The sequence below is a fragment of the Antechinus flavipes genome, chromosome 2, assembly GCF_016432865.1.
Source record: "Antechinus flavipes isolate AdamAnt ecotype Samford, QLD, Australia chromosome 2, AdamAnt_v2, whole genome shotgun sequence".
NCBI lineage: Eukaryota > Metazoa > Chordata > Mammalia > Dasyuromorphia > Dasyuridae > Antechinus > Antechinus flavipes.
The window spans coordinates 498,057,866-498,082,191 of record NC_067399.1 but is presented as its reverse complement, the minus strand read 5'-3'; the positions used below and the strand labels follow the sequence as shown (position 1 = coordinate 498,082,191).

Below are 24,326 nucleotides of genomic sequence, written 5' to 3'. Positions count from 1 at the left end.
TTTGTGTTTTGTTCCACAATGTTTTCAAAAATTAGTTGGTCCCTTTGGAATTGATGTTTTGCTATTAATGACAGTTTCTGACTTAAGATCTATATGGCCTACTATACATCTTTTTTTCATCTTAATCCAAAGTGAGGACTAAGCCATAGTCATAGTGCAATAAAATCAAAATAGCTCTTGGATAAAAACGTCACTGCTCCCATCAATATGCTGTAGATCACATCAGTTGAGCTCAGATAGCATACATGGTTACTTCACATGCATGTGCTTTTGAGAAGATGGTAGCTTTTGATAAGGGGCTCTCGTTGGGCAGTTTTCAGTCAGGCTGGGTATACTTTGAGTTGTACCATAGCAAAGAGTTCCCTGACTTGTGTTCCATTCTATAGATGCTTATCTAAGGAAATGAAAGAGTATTACTCTTGGGCTGAAAGACTGATAATAGGTCTCGCATTTTCAAGAAATTGATTATGTTATGACAAGGGTACAATTCTTTCCTGTTGATTCAGTAATATCCAAGTCAAAGGTGTCAAACCCATGTCCCACAATACCTGTGAGTACAACCTGAACCAGATAAAGTGTAGTTGGGAAATTTTAGTAGGTTTTCTAAGTAGGTAGCCTGGAGGGATCTTTATATTGTGGCAGCCACTAGCTCCCGAGATTGCTTGAAACTTAATTGGGAAAGCTATGAACCACTCACTTTTCTATATTAACTTTTGCTGCTAAAGATGCTAAATTTTTTGCACTTCAAGCTAATTGGGATAGCTCAAGGAAATCTTCATCCCACCTTTCACTTTGGCTTTACTTCAGTTACAAGAGTCACCAGTTGGGTGCCCTGGAGTTTCCCTTTCTAGGTATAGGGAAATGATTTTAATGTTTTTACTCCAATGCCTAACAACATTGTGATATTTGCATAGATTGTTTCAGATTTTGTGAAGAGCTAAGCCTGTTCCAAGTACAGAAATAGGGGCAACATTTTGTGCATAGGCAATCTCCATGTGAGAAAGCACAGTATTACTTTGTCATTAAGTACAGCCCAGCTCTTCCACAAGTACAAAGGGGAAGAAAAACCAGAAAATCTTAAGGAGAGAACTGGTTCCTTTTCCCAACCCAGAAACATACATGGATGCCAGATAGGGAGGGAGAGGGCGGTCCAATTCTAACCAGCAAGGTTTGCACAGGACTAGTGCCTGGTTATCAGGATTGATCCACCAAATAGGTGGTGGGACGGTAAGTAGGAACAAATTAGCTATTTCAGCACAAATGGGTTAAATGGGCTATAAAACAGGCAAAGAAATGAGCTTAAATGTTGCTCTAGCACTGAAGTAATCTCTCATTCAATCAAGTTAGTGGGTCAGGAAGCCTCTTGACCTGTCAATTTGTACCTGTGCTATCTTCCAAGTGACTTGAGTACCTGAGGTCAACAGGTCTACTGGAGCTCCAATCAGAGGTAGTAAACAGTTGTCACCACACAAACTGAGCCAGGGACATACAAAATCATAAATTTTTTAAATAGCATTTAGTTTTTCTTAAATATATACAACCTTTGCATTTACATATTTTGTGCAAGACAAAAAGCGAAAAAATAAGAAACAAAGGTAAAAAACGTTCCACATTCAGGCTCCACAGTTCTTTGGATGTGGATGGCATTTTTCATCCCAAGTCTGTTGGAATTGCCCTGAATCACCAGTGTTGATGGAATCAAGTTCACAGCCATTCATTGCAAAATCTTGTGATTATATACAATTCTGCTCACTACAATCGGCATCAGTTTATATAGACTTTTCTGAAATCCACCTGCTCATTTCTTATTTCTTCTCTATATACCTTTACATTCATATGCTATTCAGCCATTGCTCATCTGATGGGTATCTATTCAAATTCCAGTTTCAGCCCCTTTTTTGGGGCGTGGGAGGAGATACAGACCTACTTGAGATATTGCTGAATCAAACTCCCTGGGCCACAAAGACAACCAGAATTCCTGGAAGAAATCGAGCAAGGTTTTTTTTTTTTTTTTTAATTTTATTTTATAATAACTTTATATTGACAGAATCCATGCCAGGGTATTTTTTTTACAACATTATCCCTTGCACTCACTTCTGTTCCGATTTTTTCCCTCCCTCCCTCCACCCCCTCCCCTAGATGGCAAGCAGTTCTATATATGTTAAGTATGTTGCAGTATATCCTAGATACAATATATGTGCAGAACCGAGCAGTTCTCTTGTTGCACAGGGGGAATTGGATTCAGAAGGTAAAAACAACTCGGAAAGAAAAACAAAAATGTAAATAGTTCACATTCGTTTCCCAGTGTTCTTTCTTTGGGTGTAGCTGCTTCTGTCCATCATTTATCAATTGAAATTGAGTCTTTGTCAAAGAAATCCACTTCCATCAGAATACATCCTCATACAATATCGTTGTCGAAGTGTAAAGTGATCTGGTTCTGCTCATTTCACTCAGCATCAGTTCATGTAAGTCTCTCCAAGCCTCTCTGTATTCATCCTGCTGGTCATTTCTTACAGAACAATAATATCCCATAACATTCATATACCACAATTTACCCAGCCATTCGCCAATTGATGAGCATCCATTCAATTTCCAGTTTCTAGCCACTACAAACAGGGCTGCCACAAAGATTTTAGCACATACAGGTCCCTTTCCCTTCTTTAGTATTTCTTTGGGATATAAGCCCAATAGAAACACTGCTGGATCAAAGGGTGTGCACAGTTTGGTAACTTTTGGGGCATAATTCCAGATTTCGAGCAAGCTTTTTAAAACAAAGTGAGATCTCTAGAGGAACGAATTGGTAAAGCAAATACCAGTGTGGTTATGTATGTAGATTTGACTTAATTGGGGAAGTTTGCTCACAAGACTCATCCTTGCATTACTGCAGGAGGGTAGTAATAAATCACACCATCCTTGGGCCAGGTATAGAAACAAAGAAGGCATAGTGCCAGGGATGGCACAAGTTTTCCCATGTGATAGTTAGAACTTTTGGCTGTTTACCTTAAATGTAATTTACATTAGCTGTGGTTTACAGCTGTTAGGTCACATTTGGGACAAGTAGATGACTATAAAGAGAAGAGAAAGATAGGAACAGACATCACTTGAACTCCCATCTCAACCCTTCAAGACAAGATCAAAAGGTTTGGTGTAAAAATACATTTAAGTCAACAGGGAAACAAGGAAACTGGGAAGGTAGGGAAGAGAGAATAAGTGTGAAAGCAGGAAAGGATGGAAATGCAAACTTTAGATTTCTAGGGTATATGAGAAAAAAAGGAATGATAAGAATCTGCAATTGGATTTTGGGCTAGGAAGGTAGAGAAGCAGTTTTATCAAGCAGAGATACCCAATATTAAGCATATTTACTCATTACCTTAAGATTGGGATTGGGGGCAAAGAGGAAAAAAGTACAATAGAATAAATGGAGGGAAATACATAATTGTAAATGTGAATAATGTAAAGATGTAAATGCTAAGGACTGAATTTACAAAAAAAATAAATAAAGTGTCCTCGGAGAGCTCAAAATTACTGAGATATTTACAACTATGTACAAACAAAAACAGGATAAATAATTGAAATAACAGAAGACACTAGATTTTTAAACAATGTTCTTATAGTATTTTATATTTCTAAATACATGCAAAGATAGTTTTCAAGATTGACCTTTGCAAAACCTTATATTCCATATTTTTCTCCCTTTCTTCCTCCTCCTATCCATATTAAGTCTCCATAGTTCTCTCTGATGTGGACATCTTTTTCCATTCCAAGTCTGTTAGAACTGTCTTGAATCACTGCATCCTTGAGAAGAATCAAGTGCCTCACAGTTGATCATCACATAATCTTATTGGTACTTATATACAATGTTCTTTTGGTTCTGCTTATTTGGTATCTGCTTATTTTACTCTGCATCAATTCATATAAGTATTTCCAGGCTTTTTTGAAATCATCCTGCTGATTGTTTCTTATAAAACAATAATAGAACAAATATATTCCATTACCATAAATCAATACCATAACTTATTCAGCCATTCACCAACTTATGGACATTCACTCAGTTTCCAGTTCCTTGCTACAACAAAAAGGATTTCTATGAACCTTTTTACCCATGTGGATCCTTTTCCCTCTTTTATGATCACTTTGAGGTATGATAAAGAGATTTCTGGTTCCAAAAGCTATGTACAGCTTTATAATTTCAAATTGTTCTACACAACGATTACATCATTTTACCACAATGCATTTGTGTCCCAGTTTTTCCATGTTCCTTGCAACATTTATCATCTTTTCTTAGCCATTCTGAGAGTTGTCTTAATTTGCATTTCGATAATCAATAGTGATTTAGAGCATTTTTTATGATTAGAAATAATTTTAATTTCTTAATCTGAAACAAAATTGTTCATATCCTTTAACCATATCAATTGGAGAATGGTTTGTATTAACAAATTTGCTTCAATTCTTTATATAGTTTAAAAATGAGGCCTTTATCAGAAACATTGGCTATTAAAATTTTTTCCCAGCTTTTTGCTTCTAAAGAAGCACTGGAAGTAATAGAGCTTGGGAAAGGCTCCTTATAGAAAGTGAAATTTGAGCTGTAATTTAAGGAAATCAGGGAATCTGATTGGAGGATATGAGGATGCAAAACATTCCAGGCATAGGAGATAGCTAGTGGCCAGCTAAATGACTAGAATGTTTTGATAGAGATAGCAAAGAAGCAGTGTCACTGGATCAAAGGGGAATGGGAAGTAATGTGGTGTAAGAAGACTATTAGACAATTCAAGATGTCTAATAGACAATTGAAGATGTGCGCCTGACGATCAGAGATTTGGGATGTATCAGTAGATTTCAAAATCACCAGCATAGAGATGAGAATTGAATCCATAAAAGCTGATAAGATCATCAACTGAAATAGAGTAAAAAAAAAGGTCCCAGATAGAAACTTGAGGGACACCCACAGTTGTAGTATGTGAGCTAAATGAAGATCCAGCAAAGGAGACTGAACAGTGGTCAAACAGGAAGAGAATGAAGAATAGTATCCTGAAAACTTAGAGAGAAAAGGGCATGAAAAGAAGGTTATGGACAGTATCAAAAGTGATAAGTCACTATCAAAATATCAAAAGTGATAGGTGATCACATTAAATTAAAAGGGTTTTGCACAAACAAAACCAATGTAGACAAAATCAGAAGGAAATATACTAAATCATTAATAATTAGAGAAGTGCAAATTAAAACAACCGAGATACCCATTAGATTAACTAAGATGGCAGAGAAGGGAAATAATAACTACTGGAGAAAATGTGGGAAAATAGGACATAAATGCACTATTGAAGCTGATCCAACCATTCCAGAGAAAAATTTGAAACTATGCCCAAGGTATTGTAAAACTGCACACCCTTTGATTTAATAATATCACTATTATGTTTATATTCCAAGGAGATGAAAGAAAAAGGATCCATACGTACAAAAATATTTATAGCAGTTCTTTTTGTGGTGGGAAAGAACTAAAAATTGAGGGAGTGCCCATCAATTGGGGAATGACTGAACAAGTTATGGCATATAATTGGAATGGAATGTTATTGTGCTGCAAGAAAGAATAAAGGGAATAGTTTCAGAAAAACTTGGGAATACTTCTGATGAAATGATATAAAATGGAATAGAAATAGGAGAATGTTGTATATAGTAAGCAATATTGTAATAACCAACTGTGAAAGACATATCTACTTTGATCAAAACAGTGATCTATGACAATTCTAAAGGACTTATGTTGAAAAATATTATCCACTTCCAGATGGAAAACCTATGGTCTCTGAGTGCAATTCAAAGCATTTTTTTTTTGTCTTTATTTTCTTGGTTCTCTCCCACACACATATGACATGGCTAATGTGGAAATATGTTTTGCATGACTTGACATGTATAATGAGTATTTCATGCCTTTCAGAGGGTGAAGGAGGGAAGAATTGAAAGGAAAAAAATTGGAATTGAAATTATGTAAACCAGTTTGTCTTTTGTTTTTTGAGAGATAATTGGTAACTTTGGGGAAAAAATTTGGTTGAATGAGAATAGAGTTAAGACTGTAGAGAGTTAAGAAGAGTATGAAAAAAAAAAGTAGTTGTGTTTGGTCTTTTCAAGGCCATTAAAATGTAGAAATATGAGACAATAGTTAGCAGAAAAAAAAATAGCAGATGATCAGAACAAGAAAGGGCTTTTGTTTTGAGAATGGGGAAAACTTGGATATGTTTGTAGATAGTATCAAGGCAGCCAATAAAGAGAGATTAAAGATTAATGGAAGGATTGAGAAGACGGATAATCTGCTGGACCAAATAGGATGGAATCGGATGACTTAACCATGCAGAGGTTTTGCCTTGGTATAGAGAAGAGGTACCTTATCATGTGAAAAGAGATGAAGAATGACATAGTGGCAGAAGGCATTTGAATACTGCAAATGATTTGCCATTTCCATTTCCAGCTCATTTTACAAATGAAGAAGCAAACCAGTAGGATTAAGTGGCTTGTCCAAGGTCACACAGTGTCTGAAGTTGGATTTGAATAGATGTAATTCTCCTAATTCCAGGCCTGGTGCTTAATCCTCTATATCACCTAGCTGCCTGGAGGCATGTGGGTGATAGAAGATAAAGAAGAGCTTTCAGTAAATAGTCTTATTTTTTTTCTGTAAAACATAAGGCAATGGAGAGAGACTTACATGAACTGATGCTAAGTGAAATAAACAGAACCAGGAGATCATTATATACGGCAACAAGAAGACTATACGTTGATCAATTCTGATGAACGTGGCTCTTTTCAACAATGAGATGATTCAAACCAATTCCAATTGTTCTGTGATGACTATGGGAACTGAATGTGGACCACAACATAGCATTTTCACTCTCTGTTGTTTGCTTGTATTTTATTTTGCTTCTTATTTTAATTTTCTGGTTTAATTTGATTTTTCTTGTGTGGCAAGATAATTATATAAATATGTATGCATATATTGGATTTAACATATTTCTACCATGTTTAAAATATATTGAACTACTTGCCATCTAGGTGAGGGCATAGGAGAAGGGGGGACATTGGAATACAGGGTTTTGCAAGGGCTAATGTTCAAGAATTGATCATACATATGTTTTGTTACTTTTCCCTGAGGCAATTAGGGTTAAGTGACTTGGCCAGAGTCACACAGCTAGGAAGTGTTAAGTGTCTTAGGGCGAATTTGAACTCAGGTCCATTTGAACTTCAGGTCTGGTGCTGTATCCACTCCGCTCCCTTGTGGCCCTCTCATGCGGCCCTCTCATGCATATGTTTTGAAAAATAAAAAGATTTAATTTTAAAAAATAACATAATTCAAGATTCTCAGCTTTAAGAGTAGTGAGGGGAAAACCATGGGAGATTTGGAAAGGGTCACTGTGGAAAGTTGAATTGTGAATTAGGATGATGCAGAAGGATTGTCTAGCAACAGTGAGGGCCGGTTCAAGTTATGTAACATAAATATATATAGGCCCTGGTCAAGAAGGTGGAATGATTTTTCTTCCATTTTGTTCAGCAGTCAGTATGTAGGAACATAGGCAGTAGCTGATGGGAGTTATCCAAGCTGGAAGCTTAGCAGGGTATGAATAATAAGGAGGAAAGGGACTCAAAAGAAGAAGACAATAGAAGTGAACTGGTTCACTCTGGGTAAAGATGAGGAAAGCAGACTGACTTTCATAGATCACTTCTACTGATCTGATACCTAAACATAGCTAGAAAATGAAGGACTCTGTTAGTTTTCAGCTAGAACTCTTCGTTTCTCTGGAATGACTTTGTTTTAGAATAGACCTCTTAGTATATATAATTAATTTTGCACGGAAAACCACTTTGGGCAGCTTTTTTAATTAGTGTAAGAGTGGGAGATTAGTGATAATTAAATGAGGGTTTATCAGAGGGAAACTGACAACAATATGTAGTTCTAGTTTTCATGGGATTGCCAATGGGGCAGTAAAATTTTGTCCTTAATAACCTACAGAGAACTTGATTGTGTAATGATCAGGGAAGATAAAGTATGCATTTGGGACTAATTACTCATTCTGGAATTGGGAAATAATTGTTTTTGTGCAAAATGATTAACACTTTGATTAATTTTGAGGATCAGAGTTTTGGGTGAAGAGTTGAAATATTTAATTGTAATTTCAGTAAGTACTTTGAGAAAGAGACTGCTAAGTTGAGAAAGTTGTTTTTAATTAGTCTGTCATAGACAGGATAGCAGTTTTAGTTGCTCTTGAATCATTTCAGTCATATCTGATTCTTTGTAACCCCATTCAGGGTTTTCTTGGCAAAGATACTGGAGTGGTTTGCCATTTCCTTCTCCAATATGTTTTACAAATGAGGAATTGAGGCAAACAGAGTTAAGTGACTTGCCCAGGATCACACAGCTAGTATGTATTGAAGACAGTATTTGAACTCATGAAGACGAGTCTTCCTGATTCCAAGGCCAGTGTTCCACCCACTGTGCCACCTAGCTACACTTATTAAGAGTCATATATTATCAATTCTAAAAATATTTACGGACAACCCAAACTTCAGTGGCTCTATAATACCTCCAAGATCAAAAATAAGCTCCTTTGTTTGGCTTTGAAAAACTTGTACTTTTACTTAAATTAATCCTTATGTTCAATGCCACCCCAATTAAATTACCAAAAAATTATTTTGCTGAATTAAAAAAAATAATAACAATTCATTTGGAAGAACAAAAGGTCAAGAAAATCAAAGGAACTAATGAAAAAATGTCAAGGAAGGCGGTTTAGCAATATTGGTTTATTCTTAGAGAAATGCAGATTTAAAAAAACAACCTTGAGACATCGTTTTATATCTATTGGATTGGCTAAAACAAAAGAAGGGGAAAACAATAAATGTTAGAGGGGATGTGGAAAAATTGAGATAGTAATTGGTAGAAAAGTGAACTAATTCAATCATTTTCGAGAGCACTTTCAAATTATGTCCTGTATCCTTTGTTCCCCCCAATTTATTTTATTTTAAAAGACAGAATAAGAAAAATTAAAAAAAGGAATACAAAACAAAATGAAATAAAAGGGAACACTGTCATGTGCTCAGCAGAACATCAGAGAGGATTCAAAATATATAACAGATTACCAGTTCATGAAAGTATATTAATAAAAGAAATCATATTTCTAAGTGTCCATCTTTTCTTTACTTCCTTGTAAATTTTTCTTTTGTTCTCTGCTGCACAGCTTTTTTACTTTAAATTCTTTCTCCTCTCTTTCATCCCCTTCTCATTCTCAAGGAGGTTATAGTTAAGAAAGGATATATTTATGTGTATATATGTGAATATATACATACACATGCATCTTTCCTATCCTTGCTGACTCTTTGCTTTAATTCTGCTCTTTAATTTGCCTTGCTATTACTTAATCTCCACTCACCCATAAATCCCTCCCTTGTCTTTTTCTCTCACCCTTTGCTTCCTTGTCTACCCATCCCTCCCTTCTTCTTTTTAGATTTTGGAGAATGCTATACCCTTCATGGTGACTATACCTTTTGACTCTGGAATACCACTATTAAGGCCATTTTCCAAGATGATCAGGGCAAAAAGAAAGAACTCATATGTTCTCAAATGTTTATAGCATTTTCCCTTATGGTAGGCAAATAACTAGATTTTGCAGGGATGCCTATCAATTGTGGAATGGCTAATCAAGTTGTGATATGTGATTGTGTTGATATGATTCACTACTATACTACGAGAAATAATGAGCTCAATGATTTTAGAAAAACATGGAAAGAGTTGCATGAAAACAATGAAGAACAAAACAAGTATATCCAAAAGAACATTGTATATAATAAGAACAACTTTGAGTGACCAAGTAATTCTTAGTTATAAATACCCAAATTAACTACAAAAGACCAATGAATGCTATCAACATCCACAGAAACAACTGATAAATACAAATATGTATAGTATGGTTTCACATATATATACATATTTGTGTCTCATGGTGGTCATGAGGGGGAAGGAGAGATAAAAAAAGATATAACTTTATTATATATTTAAAAGGAAAATAATAGAACGCAATAGATTTGCAGGGAAATCTTTTTTCTATTCTGCTTTGGAAATGCTTATTATATTTCTTAAATTCAAAATTTAAAAATGTAAAGGAGGGAAAAAATGCCAAAATTACTTTACTCCTTGTCACATGCTTTAGTTTATGCCTGGAATGCTCTCCCCTTTAGCTTCCCTGGCTTCCTTCAAGACTTGGCTCAAACAGGTAGTGCCTGCCCTTTAAGGGATGACTTCCAATCAACTCTACATATTTTATATGTACTAAATTTTGTATATAATTTCTTTATTAAGATGTGAGTTCTTGGAGATAATGTTTTTGTCTTTCTTTGTATCCCCAAGTCTGGCACATATTAAGCCCCTAACAAATGCTTGTTGATTGAATGACTGGCTAATATGGGGTTGAAGGCCAGGGAGAGAACTGAATTAAAGGATTAGAGTTCATTGTAGATTAAGAAAAGGGTTTGGTTTTGGGAGGCCCAGACGAAGGTGGAAGGCCAATCCTCTATAATCAGACAAGGAAATTTGAGTGCATGAAGACAGAGGTGATTCATTTATGGATACTGGCAAAATCAAGGGTATGATCAACTTTCTGTGATTGAAATAAGGTAAAGGAGTAGGTCATGGAAAATCAAATTGAGGACTTGGGAGTATCAACTAAAAGAGGGGTATCTATCAATGTTTATGCTGAAGTCCCATTGTAGGAGAACAATTGGGAAAGAAAGATTGTGAGCCAGGTACTGGACTCATTGAGGAAAACCTGAAAATAATAATGGCAAATGAGTATTGTATTTGGGGTGTGGGGAGGAGTGGGGGAGTGAGAAGGGGAAGAATGGAGAATGAATAAAAGTAAAGCCAGTACTGGATGGGAAGGCCAGGAAGCTGTGTCATCCAGAAGGAGCGAGGTCTCAATGAGAGTCAGAAAATGGAAGGAATGGTAAAAGAAAAGGGATAGGAAGCTTTTAGTTGAGATTTGTTTGGGTGTGTGTTATGTATATAAGGAATCATCCTCTGGGGAACTGGGAAGAGGGGATTAGATGACAATATACTAAGATTCAGAATCACGGGGCTGGGGAGGAGATAAGTTATTAATCATTTAAGTGAAAAGTTTGTATATTTTCATTGTCAGTAATATTATGATCTCAATCTCTTCAGAGCACTGGACAATTCAAATGAGGAAATAAGAACTTGGAGCAGAAATAGTATTGAATATGCTCCTTCTCCCAAGGCAGGACATCTGGCTGGTGAATGGCTCCCTTTCCCTCATCTCAGAACAGGAGGCTGGTGTGATGGAATGACATTTCTTCCACATGCGGCTTGAGATTAAACAGAAGATGCTCAGGATGCAATGGTAAGATGCCCACCTCTCTACATTCCACTCCCACAGAAGGTGGAAGTCTAGGTGGGAGATAGCAGAGGGAGAAGGTAACATACCCTCCTTTCTCCAGAACCTGGAGACACATGGGGCACCCATCTCTTCTCACTTCCACTGGAAGCTGGAGGTAGAGAAGGGGTGGCTGCAAGATAATGAGATCTGATTTTAGACATGGCAAAGCATAAATTTATTTTGCTTGACTACCTATTTCTTACAAGGATTGGTTATGTTTTCCTTTATTTTCCTGTTGAAGATTGGAAAAACAAAATGAGAGAAAGAAAGAGAAGGTGTAAGCCAGTTTGAAAATGGGGCCTGCCACGAACTTAGCCTCCCAAAGGCATGGAGAAAGTTTCAGGAAATCCTGAGCCGAAGGAAAATCATCTAGACTTGTCCATAACTGTAGAGGGCTGAAACTATTGGAATGCACTGAGGTTGGGACTGCTGAGCGCTTGAGGCTAACTACTGATTGGACAGTACTCTATGGGCATATGCTTGGAAAATGGTCCTTTCCACTGGGCATACTGGCTCAATGATTGATGTATAGAGGAATGTAGGAGGGATTAGAGGGTGGAGTAAAGCTAGCCAGGGACACACTCTTGGTGGTAGAAGAGGAGAGGGCGGTTGCGGAGATTCTGCTTCCATCCTGTTAAATCCTGAATCTAAGACCAAGAATAAAGATGGACTTTTGCTTATCCTGACTCCCGCTGATTCTGGGGCGTCCTGGATGCTAGTGCGGTCGTTACACATAACTTTTGAAGAATGTAGAAAAGCACAAAGAAAACTACTTAGATATGAAAAGGATGACACTAACCTAGCCTGCAAGGGTACCCCCAGATGCTCTTCATCAAATATACTACCAAATGACAGAAAAACTTCAGTTATTGTAGATTCTAATGAAGAACATTTTTTTATTCTCCAAAACAACATCCACTTGGATTCTTGGGGCTAAAACATATGTTCCCACTCATTGGTAATTGAGTCAACTAAAAATTTTCATTTTCTAAAGTTGTCTTTATTTTTATTTTTATTACTTATTTATTTCTTGTCTTTATTTTCAAAAACAAAATACAATTTCTCTGGAGAGGAAGATGACAATGTTCCAGACACCAACTATAGTTCAAATTTTTCTTGAATAAAGAAACTAAGCCTCACTAGGATCTCAAGAAGGCAAATTATTCCGATAATCTTCAAGCATTCAGTTCTGTAAATATTTTAACTTTTCCTTCACCTCATTGCTTTTTCAAAGTAAGGCACAGGATAGTTTTTTCTATAAATTCTAAAACTCAAAGCTTCCAAACTGAGAGGAACGATTATTGGGTTTGGGCTGAGGCTTATAACCAATTCGGTCATTGATCATTTGTTCTCGGGTCTTGTGGTCACTGCTCAGGCCAATAGCTCCTTCCCCATCACTGGCTCCCACCACATCCACCTCTTCTCTTTGTTTTTTACGGGTCTGAAAATAGAAAAAGTTTAGAAATAATGCATGAATGAATTAGTGTACTGTTCAGAATACTCATGATAAAGAAAAAGGAAACTAACAAGAGCTTTAATTTTTTCAAAATTTTGATATAAAGTCTGGTAAATAAATATCTTTTATAAAGAACTTTGCACCCACTCACAAAATGACTACCTTGAATTTACAAACTCTCTGCTTCACTTACTATCTTTTCTTTTCTTTTTTTCACTTATTACCTTTTCAAAATGAGCAGACTAGTGAATGAGTATCTTAAACCTCTCTATCTTGATTATGAAAATTAATAAAACTGAAAATGATAATAGCTTCCTAAGAGGTAATGATAAAAAAATGTTAAATCTGAAATCTTTCATTAGATACTTAAATTACTATATGATGATGTTTATGTAATACTTTAAGGTTTGTAAAGTATTTTACAAATATGATCTCATTTTGTATTCACAACTCTGGGAAATAAGTGTAATTATTATCCCCATTTTACAGATGAGGAAACAGATAGAGGCTAAGTGACTAGCCTCACAAAGCAAATCTCTGAAACCATATTTGAACTTGAATCTTCTTGAATCCACTTCCAGTATTCTATCCACCATGATACCTAATTGCCTCTATATTTCATTATTCTGCTATTGTTTTCTCTGATCACTTAAAAATAGTAAATTCAAAATATTTTATCTGATCAAATACTTTTCATAAGACATAAGTTTAAAAAAAGTTTAAACCTCTCCAGGTTTACTAGATCTCCACTCTTTTTTTTTTTTAAATAACATTTTATTGACAGAACCCATGCCTGGGTAATTTTTTTTTACAACATTATCCCTTGCACTCACTTCTGTTCCGACTTTTCCCCTCCCTCCCTTTACCCTCTCCCCCAGATGGCAAGCAGTCCTATACAAGTTGAATATGTAACCTTATATCCTAGATTCAATATATGTGTGCAGAATCGAACAGTTTTCTTGTTGCACAGGGAGAATTGGATTCAGAAGGTATAAATAACCTGGTAAGAAAAACAAAAATGCAAGCAGTTTACATTTATTTCCCAATGTTCTTTCTTTGGGTATAGCTGCTTCTGTCCATCCTTGATCAAATGAAACTGAGTTAGATCTCTTTGTCGAAGAAATCCACTTCCATCAGAATACATCCTCATACAGTATTGTTGTTGAGGTATATAATGATCTCCTGGTTCTGCTCATTTCACTTAGCATCAGTTCATGTAAGTCTCGCCAGTCTCTCTGTATTCATCCTGCTGGTCATTTCTTACAGAACAATAATATTCTATAATAATCATATACCACAATATACCTAACCATTTTCCAGTTGTTGGGTGAGGTCAGCATAATTGATCAGTAGATTGAGAAAACCCCGAAACATGTGCAGCATAAAACATCTGTGGATCTCCCACTGCCACCAAGTTGTAGATTGGAAATGTTTTCTCATATGTTTTCATTTGATCTTGCTTGATCTTTATAATTTTGTTATGTTTACTTTTGATTCTTGGTCATGGTCCTTTCCATCTGTCTTTTGGAAATAAACTTCCTCATTTTCTAAACTCATATACTTTATGGAGTAAATTCTGTCTCTCAAGATTGACCTTCAATCTATCTTATACTGACCTCCCTCTTATGCAGTTCATTGCAGGAATATTACAAAATAAAAAAAACTCTGCTCCCAAAATGAAGTTCATCACAATATAAAAGGGTTAGGGTTAGGTTCGTTTTCCAGTTTCTAGCCACTACAAACAGGGTTGCCACAAACATTTTGGCACATACAGATCCCTTTCCCTTCTTTATGATCTCTTTGGGGTATAAGCCCAGTAGTAACATTACTGGATCAAAGGGTATGCACACCCTTTGATCCAGCAGTGTTTCTATTGGGCTTATACCCCAAAGAGATACTAAAAAAGGGAAGGGGACCTGTATGTGCCAAAATGTTTGTAGCAGCCCTGTTTGTAGTGGCTAGAAACTGGAAAATGAATGGATGCCCATCAATTGGAGAATGGCTGGGTAAATTGTGGTATATGAATGTTATGGAATATTATTGCTCTGTAAGGAATGACCAGCAGGATGAATACAGAGAGGCTTGGAGAGACCTACATGGACTGATGCTAAGTGAGATGAGCAGAACCAGGAGATCATTATACACTTCGACAACGATATTGTATGAGGATGTATTCTGATGGAAGTGGATTTCTCTGACAAAGAGACTTAACTGAGTTTCATTGGATAAATGATGGACAGAAACAGCTACACCCAAAGAAGGAATACTGGGAAATTAATGTGAACTATTTGACTTTTGATTTTCTTCCCGAGTTATTTTTACCTTCTGAATCCAATTCTCCCTGTGCAGCGGGAGAACTGTTCGGTTCTGCAAATATGTATTGTATCTAGGATATACTGCAACATATTTAACATATATAGGACTGCTTGCCATCTTGGGGGGGGGGGAGGGAGGGAGGGGAAAAAACGAAACATAAGTGATTGCAAGGGATAATGTTGTGTAAAAATTATCCTGGCATGGATTCTGTCAATACAAAGTTATTATTAAATAAAATTAAATAAAAAAAAAAAAAGGGTATGCACAGTTTGATAATTTTTTGAGCATAGTTTCCAATTGCTCTCCAGAATGGCTTGATGTATTCACAATGCCACCAACAATGTATCAGTGTCCCTGTTTTCCCACATCCCCTCCCACATTCCACATTACCTTTCCCAGTCATTCTAGCCAATCTAACAGGTGTGTAGTGGTATCTCAGAGTCGTCTTAATTTCCATTTCTCTGATTAATAATGACTTGGAGCAACTAGATCTCTAATCTATGCCACTAATAAGTAGTATAATTAAATTTCTGCTCAAGGAGATTTTTAGGGCAGCTCTGTGACATAGTGAATAGAGTGATGGGCCTAAGAGTCAGAAAGACTCAATTTTATAAGTTCAAATTCGGCCACAGATATTTATTGGTGTGTGATGCTAGGCAAGTCACTTAATCCTATTTGCTCCAGTTTCTTCATCTGTAAAATGAACTCCAAAGTAGTCCAGTATCTTCACCAAGAAAATTTCACATCAGGTCATAGAGTCAGACATGACTGAACAACAACAAAAGGCTTTTTGGGGGAGAAAGTTGGGGAGAAAGAACTAAAAAAGCAAGCTTCTGAAACCACTGTGTAAAACATATCAGAGACTGTCTTAATTAGCTTCCTGCCATATGATCTACAAATATCAGAAGGTAAATATATTTATTCTTTTACAGGACACACACACACACACACACACACACACACACGTTACTATATACATTGCTTTAAGCCATGAAAGGAAAGAAAATTGCTAAATGAAATAGTTATTCATTGTTGCTACATGAATCTTTTTAGGCAGTATTCATTCCTCTATCACCATCACCACCACTCCATGTACTTCCCAAAGTGAACTTTTGTTGTACAAACACCTAATTTAGTGACTAGAGTCTGACTATGGATGCAACATCAGCCCTAAGAAATAGTCATCTGAAAAGCCTATGCATGTACACAGTGCTGTGTTTTAAATCTTGAAATGTGGCAGTGCACCAACCTGATTGACTTCTATTTTTCTTGTAATGTCCACCTGTTCTGCTGACTGGACAAATCTTCATGTTAATTGTATTGGTGACACTAGTGACTCAACATTGATTAGCTGATGCAGCAGAGTCAAAGTTCAATATGCTGGCATTTCATAAGCCTCATTACAACCAAAGTTTCTTAACTGTCCCCCCAAGACTTATTCTCTTTTTAAAAAATAATAGCTTTTTATTTTTCAAAATACATGAAAAGATAGTTTTAAACATTCACCCTTGTAAAACCATGTCCAAATTTTTCTTCCTCCTCCTCCCCTAAACAGCAAGCAACACAATACAAGTTAAACATGTGCGATTCTTCTGAACATATTTCCACATTTATCATGTTGCATAAGAAAAATCAGGTCAAAAGGGGAAAATGAGAAAGCAAAACAAGCAAACAAAAAAGGTCAAAATACTATGCTGTGATTTATCTTCCATCTCTTTTGTCTGGATGGGGATGGCTCTTTCCATCACAAGTCTATTGAAATTGCCTTAAATTATTCCTTGTTTAAAAGACCAAGTCCATCACAGCTTATCATCACATAATTTTAATGTTGCTGTGTACGATGCTCTCTTGGTTCTATTCATTTCACTTAGCATCAGTTCATGTAAGTCTCTTCAGGCTTGTCTGAAATCAGCCTGCTGAGACTTAGTCTCAAAAAAACTGTGGAAATTGATTGGTGATGGGAGATGGGAGGGTTGGATTCAACCAGTGATTTCATTGGTATGTGAAGTTCCCAATGAGGAAATCAACAGAGAAAACCAGAATTCTGGCTCCTAGGTTCTGGGAAACCTGAAGTCCTGGCACAAAATACAGCTGTAAAGCCCTAAATCCTCATTCTCCTCTGGGCAAAATGCCTTTGGACTCACGATGCCTGTTAGTCCAGAAACTTTCCTTGAAACCCTGTGCCCAAAGTGTATGCTTCACTTCTAGTTTTTCAATTTGACATTTGTGGTTCTCTTTTTGAACTCCCAAACTGTGCTCTCTGGTCCTCATATAGACCCTTCACTTAAGATCTCTGGCTTTGCTCTGAACCCATAGAGTCTGTAACATTCCTTTATACCCAACACACATAGCCAGCAGGAGGCAAATAAGGGTGCATTCCCAACAAGGCTCATGCTGAAAGCCTTCATACAAGTATGGAGTGAAGGATGATGACACACCAGAGGCCCAGGTTATACTCCTCTTGAGTTTTGTTAAAGTTAAAAATTATGATGCTGAAAGCATTCTACAGTTCTTTAGAGGAAAGGAAAGCTGGTTTACAAAACATTTTAATAATAGAAAAATTTCATACTATTTTTAGAGTAAATATATGTAATTGATGACATAATTAAATTCAAACTTTTTTTGTTCAGTCTTGGTTAGTTTTGTTATTTTCAGTTGTGTATGACTCTTTGTGACCCCATCTGGGTTTTTTTGGGGGGAAAGATACTCAAGTAATTTGCCATCCTTTTTTTGAGATGAGGAAACTGAGGCAAACAGGGGTAAGTGACTTGCCCAGGGTCACAAAACTAGTGTCTGAGGTTGTATTTGAACTCAGGTCTTCCTGACTCCAGACTATCCACCATACCACTTAGCAGTCCATCAAACTTTTAAAATACATAATAAAAACTATTCATATTCACTACAACATGCAAAATGACTGAGTTTCAGATTCATGTGTGGTTTGCCCTTCTTGCTACATAATATAAAAATTTTTATTATTGTTTCAAATTTATACATGTATTCTGTATAAAAGTGATTATTTTTCTGTGAAGTGACTTTCAAATCAAGGTTCTTTCAAGTAATGATGTGGACACCTACCCTCTTTTTAGGATTCTTCTCCCGACTGAAATACTCTCCTAGACAGAATATTTAGACTAAGATAGCAAATCCCCCCTAAAAAAAACCCCCAGGGGCAGCTAGGTGGCACAGTAGATAGAGCACCAGCCCTGAAGTTAGGAGGACCTGAGTTCAAATGTGGCCTCATACACTTAACACTTCCTAGCTGTGTGACCCTGGACAAGTCACTTAACCCCAACTGCCTCAGCAAAAACAAACAAAACAACTCCCAAGATGTAGCAGCTTACCTCTAGATCCTTCCGGATACTCTCAAATTCCTCAATGTCATCTAGCTTCAGCTCCAGGCGAGTAGGTTTTCGACGGAGCATCCTGGTAATAGTTCAACACCTATAAGCCAAATCCACTGAGCTATCAAAATTTAGGGAGAAGGAAGAAGCTCCACCATATTCTGGTGGTGATAGATGTGTCTGCAAACAAACACATAAAAGCCAAACAATGATACCATAAATGTACACACAACCTCCTAAACTTCAGGAAGCATTAAGTATTAATGATTCTGATATAAAATCAAGAGAAGTCCTTTAATAAAGCATTCTCAGGGAAATGTACAAATTTGACAAACAGCTTAAAAATAACTTTCCTTAATTCATAGTGAATTACCATTTATGGAATGGATAGTAACAATCAGTTTAATGCCCTTCAAGGGGGTTTTTATGGATTTGTGATCACCTTTAAAAGCATAATTAATAATTTCATTTCATTTCAAAATGATTGTAAAAGTGCTTGGCTTCCTAATCCTAAGAGAATTCTCTTTGACACATACACATAGGATGACTTGATGCAAATTGCTTTTCAAGTAATAAAAAAGAGAAATAAACAACTGTATAGATATATACTAAGATATCTTTAGAGGATCACATTATCACAAATCAACAATCCTAGGGTCTTATTTTTTAGCTTCATGATCTAAATTTTAAAGAGCCTTTTTTTTTTTGGCTTTTCATATCCTTAAAAAGTTTTAATGATTTTTCTTATGATGTCATTTCTGAATATTTTTCTTTCCTCTCCTAATAGATTCCTATTAGCAATATTAACTTCCCCAATTATCAGGATTGATTTAACAACCTTTCTGCATATTATATAGCTCCTTCTTTTTTTGTAATAAAGAATAGTTATTGGCCCTGGATAGACAGAAGTTCCTCAATAAGTATGTATGCCAGCATATGATTTCCTACTGTGTTTTGGAATTCTGGGCATACTGAACACACTCTCCATACCCACTTTACTCCTGTGTTCAAAGTTCATGGCAAGGGATCTGAGAGATGGACCAAACGGCAGGGTCAGCATATCAACGGAATATATAGTGGTCTCAAAAGGGTAAGCAATTTCTCAGTGGCTCCCATTCCCCACCATCTAAACTTTTTTTCCTATCTCCTTAATGAGAGGAGGAGGAGGAGAAGAGAAACGTCGGGAAAGGAAATGATGGCGAAAGTGGGGGGTGGAGGGAGTGCCCCAACCTCAAATCCGGGTTCACTCCCCGGCCCTAAGTTTTTCCATCTGTAAAATGGGAGAGCTGACCCACTCCCCCTCAAGTCAGTGGGATTAGATGGGGGAAAGGAGATAGATTGTCGAGGTCAGGGTCAACGTTTCCATGGCAGCAGAGGGGCAGGCCATCAAATCGGAGCTGACTGGAACCCGAAGCTCGTCCGCCTGCCTCCGGCTCCTCCTCCCTCCCAGATCGCGTTCCCTTCCCTTTCCGCCCTCCTCGGACTCCCCTCCCCAGTATTAGGTGCTTGGCTCGAAGCAACTCTTCATCCTAACACCCACCTCCCCTCGCTTGGCTTAGTTTGGTTTAGCCCAGTCCCAGGGTAAAACCGATTTCTCAGATCCTTACTCGCGCCAGCCCGCTCCACTCTGCCTTTCCCTGTACCTACCAACCTACAGTAGGCTCAATCGCAAGGACTACGCTTCCCGGGATGCCTCGCAGTCCCTTCCTTATTCGTCGCTACCGATTACGCCTCCCAGAATGCTCTGAGCCTTATCCTACAAGCCGGAAAAGATACTCCTTGGCAATGACTAGACTCCCCAAGCCTGCTCTGCGCCTCCCCTGGGCTGGCGGACTCCGTGTAGTTCCGGTTGTACGCTATTTCCGGTGCGTTTCGAAGTTTCCGCTCTCCTGAGCGTGGATTGAACGCTCCGGCGCTGAAGTCGGTGGCTGTGGTGGTTTGTTCCCCCGGTGATTGAAATTCCCACCACGACATGGCTTCTTCTCGAGCTTCGGCCACGGTGAGGCTCTGGCTTTGGTGTGTGGGGTTGATTGGGAGCTCTCTGCCCACATGTTTGGGAGTCAGAATTGGCTTCTGTCGCTTCCATAGAACCCGCGTTCAGGGAGAGCAGGGGCAGGGGGATAGCCTCCTGAGCTTGGGGGCCCTCCAGAGGGACCTCAGGCCACAGCTGGGGGTTTGAAGTTGGCGGGGATTGGAGTTCTAAAAGAGGGCATGGCTATTATAAATGGCCATATGCCGGGAGGTGGGAGATTTGTCATCTCTTCCCAGCTCTCCTCAGACTTGGTAATTCCTCGCTCCATGTCCTCCGGTAAAGAGTGTGCACTAGATTAGATACCGCCTTGCGTTCTTCTCCCCTCTGACATTTCGTGTTCCATCACCTGCGTTTTAGTCGTGGCTTTGTCCATTCCTAGCTCTGTGCCTTTGGTCAGATCACTTAATCCCAGTTCGTCATCTCTAAAAGGAAAGCGGCGAGAGGCAAGAAGTAGTTCAGGATTTGGGGAGGACTTTCTAACAAGAGTCGTGGGAAAGTCTTAGAGATGGTGAGTTCACCATCAGTTAGGAAAGAACAGAATTTGAATGCTTGAGGGATGGACTAAAAGACCTAGACTCTTCAACTCTAAGGTTGTATCAAAAGGTGATAACCTTAACCTTCTGCCTTCACAGGATTATTTTGAAGATAAAATGAGATTATGCACGTATAAATACTTTGATATTTATAAAGTTCTATATAGATTAAAGTAGTATGCATGAAATGTGAAAAACTAGCCCCTGGTTTAGAATTTCATTTAGTTTAACCAGAGGTAAATTCTCTCAAAATGTTTTCCTTTGAAAACATTTATTATCTAAATGAATCTAAGGAGACATAATTCATTGTCAATGTCAAATTCATGATTGCAAGCTTAGGTTTTTTTCTTTCTTTTTTGGGGGAGGAGTGGAGGGAAGAGGGCAATTGGAGATAAGTGATTTGCACTAGAAAGTGTTGTGTTTCTGAAGTCCAATTTGAATCTATCCGTTAAGACATCTAGCTGCCCCCAGCTTAATATGTAGCATAAATGAACACTCAGTCTGGAGCTCCAAGAGAGGTCCTTCTTCAGAGGCTTTACAATTTCATAAAATAAACAAAGCATCAAAATATCATTTTTCGAAAAATCACTGAAAGACAGAGTTTGTTAATTTCATCCAACACATTTCTTGTCCAAAGAATGCTCTTATGGGACACATACGTGAAAAAACAACTCCTGCCTTATCTGAGGGGGAAAAGAGCTCCATCTGCTATCTTGCTATAGAGCTATAGAATAAAGAATAGGATTTGATTGCAGAATTAATACTACAAGCAGCTCAGAAGGTTGTTCCAGCTCTTACTTTAGGCTAATTCTGCTGTTTGATTTTATAGGCAACCAAAACCCCTAGCAGGACTCCTGAAGACACTGCCTCTCCTGTGGTGAAGAAGCCTCATATCTACTATGGCAGTTTGGAAGAGAAAGAGAAGGAGCGTCTTGCCAGAGGGGAATCAGGGATGTTGGGGAAAGAAGGAATTAAAGCTGGAATTGAGGCTGGAAATATTAACATAACATCTGGTAAGACTAATTTTGAACCAGTTTTTTGTTTTGACTATTCTGCCTGGCCTTAAATAAGGATTTTGTAAGCTAGGTGCCTTCTGCCTTTACATTGAATCTTTATAAAAATACGTTTTGCATTGTCAATAATAATCTTTCCTTGAACTTCTCTTTACAAAATTGGTTTGTAAATTGTGTCTCTAAGGCTAAATTTTACTTGCCTCCTTCATCCCCATATTTCTAGAACTTATCTGATCCCATAACAAGGGTCCTCAAACTACGGCCTGTGGGCCAGATGCGGTAGCTGAGGTCGTTTAATCCCCTCACCCAGGACTATGAAGTTTCTTTATTTAAAGGCCCACAAAACAAAAGTATTTGTTTTTACTATAGCCCGGCCCTCCCACAGTCTGAGGGATAGTGAACTGGCCCCCTATTTAAAAACGACCCCTGCTATAGAACTTTATATTCTTTGGGATTAATATTCTAAATTGTATTACATTAATTTATTATGTGATTGTTTATTTTGTAATTCCTTTAAGGTAGGGACTAAATCAGCTAGTTTTATTAAATGCTTATACTGTACCAGGCACTATCTTACACACTAAACATGTAGTTGCAAAGAATGAAACACTCCCTACACTCAGAGAGACAACAGATACATATGTATATGTTTTTGTATATATACACACAAATGTAATATGCATACTTACATATTTCATAAATTTGAATAAATACAAACATATACAAAGTAGTTAAAGACAAAATTGTTGAATAGAATGTCTTGTCTTTGTATTTCCTTGGTACCTAATTTTGAATGTTAGAGTTTCATATGTGCCTATCTTTAATGTTAGAGTTCTCCAAGTAGAATCATTCTTATCTTGTATCTTTCCAGAGGCCCTTTTCTCTCCTAAATTTTTTTTAGAGGCGTATTCCTATGGATTATAAGTATTTTTCCTAGAAAGTTGTTTAGAGTAAGTTCATATAATCATATTCTGCTTCCTCAAAGATCAAGTTTAACATTGTTATAACAATATTGTTTTGGACCAGTGTGGTTATGTTTATTCCTTTTTTTTTTCTTTTCCTATGTTTTTACTTTATCCTTTCTCTTTATACTACATCTAAACGACTGAGACACCACAACTTAGCCAAGAATCCTTAGTATTGGTTCCAGTTTTAGAAATAATTTTTTTACATGATCCTACATAATCTTGTTTTATTTTTTGCTTGTTTAAATCCAGGATATCCCAGACTCTGCAGTTTTAAGTTATCAAATGTTAAAGATTTTAAAATGCATTTTAAAATTATTTTTAGAATAACCCTGTATTTTGTTCTTCAATTAGTTTAGTTGTATCCAACTCTTTGTAACCCCATTGAGGTTTTCTAGGCAAAGATACTGAAGTGGTTTGCCATTTCTTTCTCATTATTTTGCTGTTGAGGAAACTAAAGCAGTCAAATGTGATGACCGCATTAGGACCCTGGATAACTTAGAATCAGCTGGAGTCAGAGTAAGCAAAAGTCCTTAGTCTTTATTCTTGGTCTTTAGAGATAGGATTGAAGTGTATGGAAGCAGAATCTCCACAACCTTCCTTCTCCCTCGTCTACTACCAAAGTGACTCTGGCTAGTCTTACTCCACCTCCTAGTCTTTCCTATACTTCTCTGTATACACCAGTTATCGATCCAGCACAGGATAGTGGGAAGGGCCATTCCCCAAGCACATGCCCATAGAGTATTGTCCAGTCGGTAATTAGCCTTAAGTGCTCGAACCAACCTCATTGCATTGACTCAAGAGTTTCAGCCCTCTACAATCAGGGTTACGTGATTTAATTGACACAGCTAGTAAGTGTCTAAAGCTGGGTTTGAACTCAGGTCTTCCTAACTCCAGACCTGCAATCTATTTGCTTTGCTGCCTAGCTGCCTCAATCTGTATTTAGATCGCTATAATTTGTTAGCCTTGTTTTGTCATATATTTAATTTTGTATGTTTAAAAACATTCTGAGAAGAAGCATATAAAAAGAAAACCAGACACTTCTGGCAGAGAGGACCACATTTCTTTCTGACCTCCTCCAACCCTCAGACTAATTAGCAATTCCAGCCTCTGAATTAGTTCTGCGGACTTCGCAGGGCAGAACAGACTTCACGTGGTAGAGAATTTGCTAGAAGGAATCTACAGCAGTGTTGTCCACTCTGCCCTGGTTGCAAGCCAGTAGATCATCAGAGTAGTTAGAAAAC

At 37.4% G+C, this 24,326-nt stretch overlaps 2 protein-coding genes across 5 annotated transcripts in view; one reads left to right on the top strand and one right to left on the bottom strand.

Annotated features, from left to right (window-relative positions):
* The first annotated feature begins 10,883 nt into the window (after nt 1–10,883).
* PRPF4 (pre-mRNA processing factor 4) overlaps nt 10,884–24,326 on the top strand; it is a 28,443-nt gene continuing 15,000 nt past the window's right edge. The window contains exons 1-2 of one of the 2 annotated variants that reach the window (XM_051980004.1): nt 10,884–11,387; nt 21,934–22,117. In XM_051980004.1, the coding sequence (XP_051835964.1) occupies nt 11,385–11,387; nt 21,934–22,117 (187 nt within the window). In that variant the 5' untranslated portion in view covers nt 10,884–11,384. Of the gene's footprint in view, nt 11,388–20,424; nt 20,539–21,933; nt 22,118–24,326 lie in introns of those variants that run through there. The other variant, XM_051980003.1, reaches the window with a different exon arrangement.
* CDC26 (cell division cycle 26) lies at nt 12,402–20,277 on the bottom strand. Of its 3 annotated transcripts, none has more exons than XM_051980008.1 (3): nt 20,187–20,277; nt 18,540–18,639; nt 12,402–12,864 (listed from the first exon to the last, which is right to left on the bottom strand). In XM_051980008.1, exons 2-3 carry the CDS (start codon nt 18,618–18,620, stop codon nt 12,688–12,690), a joined length of 258 nt encoding a protein of 85 aa, XP_051835968.1. In that variant the 5' UTR covers nt 18,621–18,639; nt 20,187–20,277; the 3' UTR covers nt 12,402–12,687. The 3 variants fall into 3 exon arrangements, with proteins under 3 accessions (XP_051835968.1, XP_051835967.1, XP_051835969.1); XM_051980007.1 differs by lacking the exon at nt 20,187–20,277 and adding an exon at nt 20,080–20,177 and having other exon boundaries at nt 18,540–18,719; XM_051980009.1 differs by lacking the exon at nt 20,187–20,277 and adding an exon at nt 20,080–20,177.

What these genes read in the sequence shown, in the direction of transcription:
- CDC26 (XM_051980008.1), bottom strand. Translation starts at nt 18,620, where the DNA reads ATGCTCCGTCGAAAACCTACTCGCCTGGAGCTGAAGCTAGATGACATT. An exon ending in GTATCCGGAAGGATCTAGAG is followed by an intron (nt 12,865 to 18,539) that starts GTAAGCTGCTAC and finishes TTCTATTTTCAG; the next exon opens with ACCCGTAAAAAACAAAGAGA.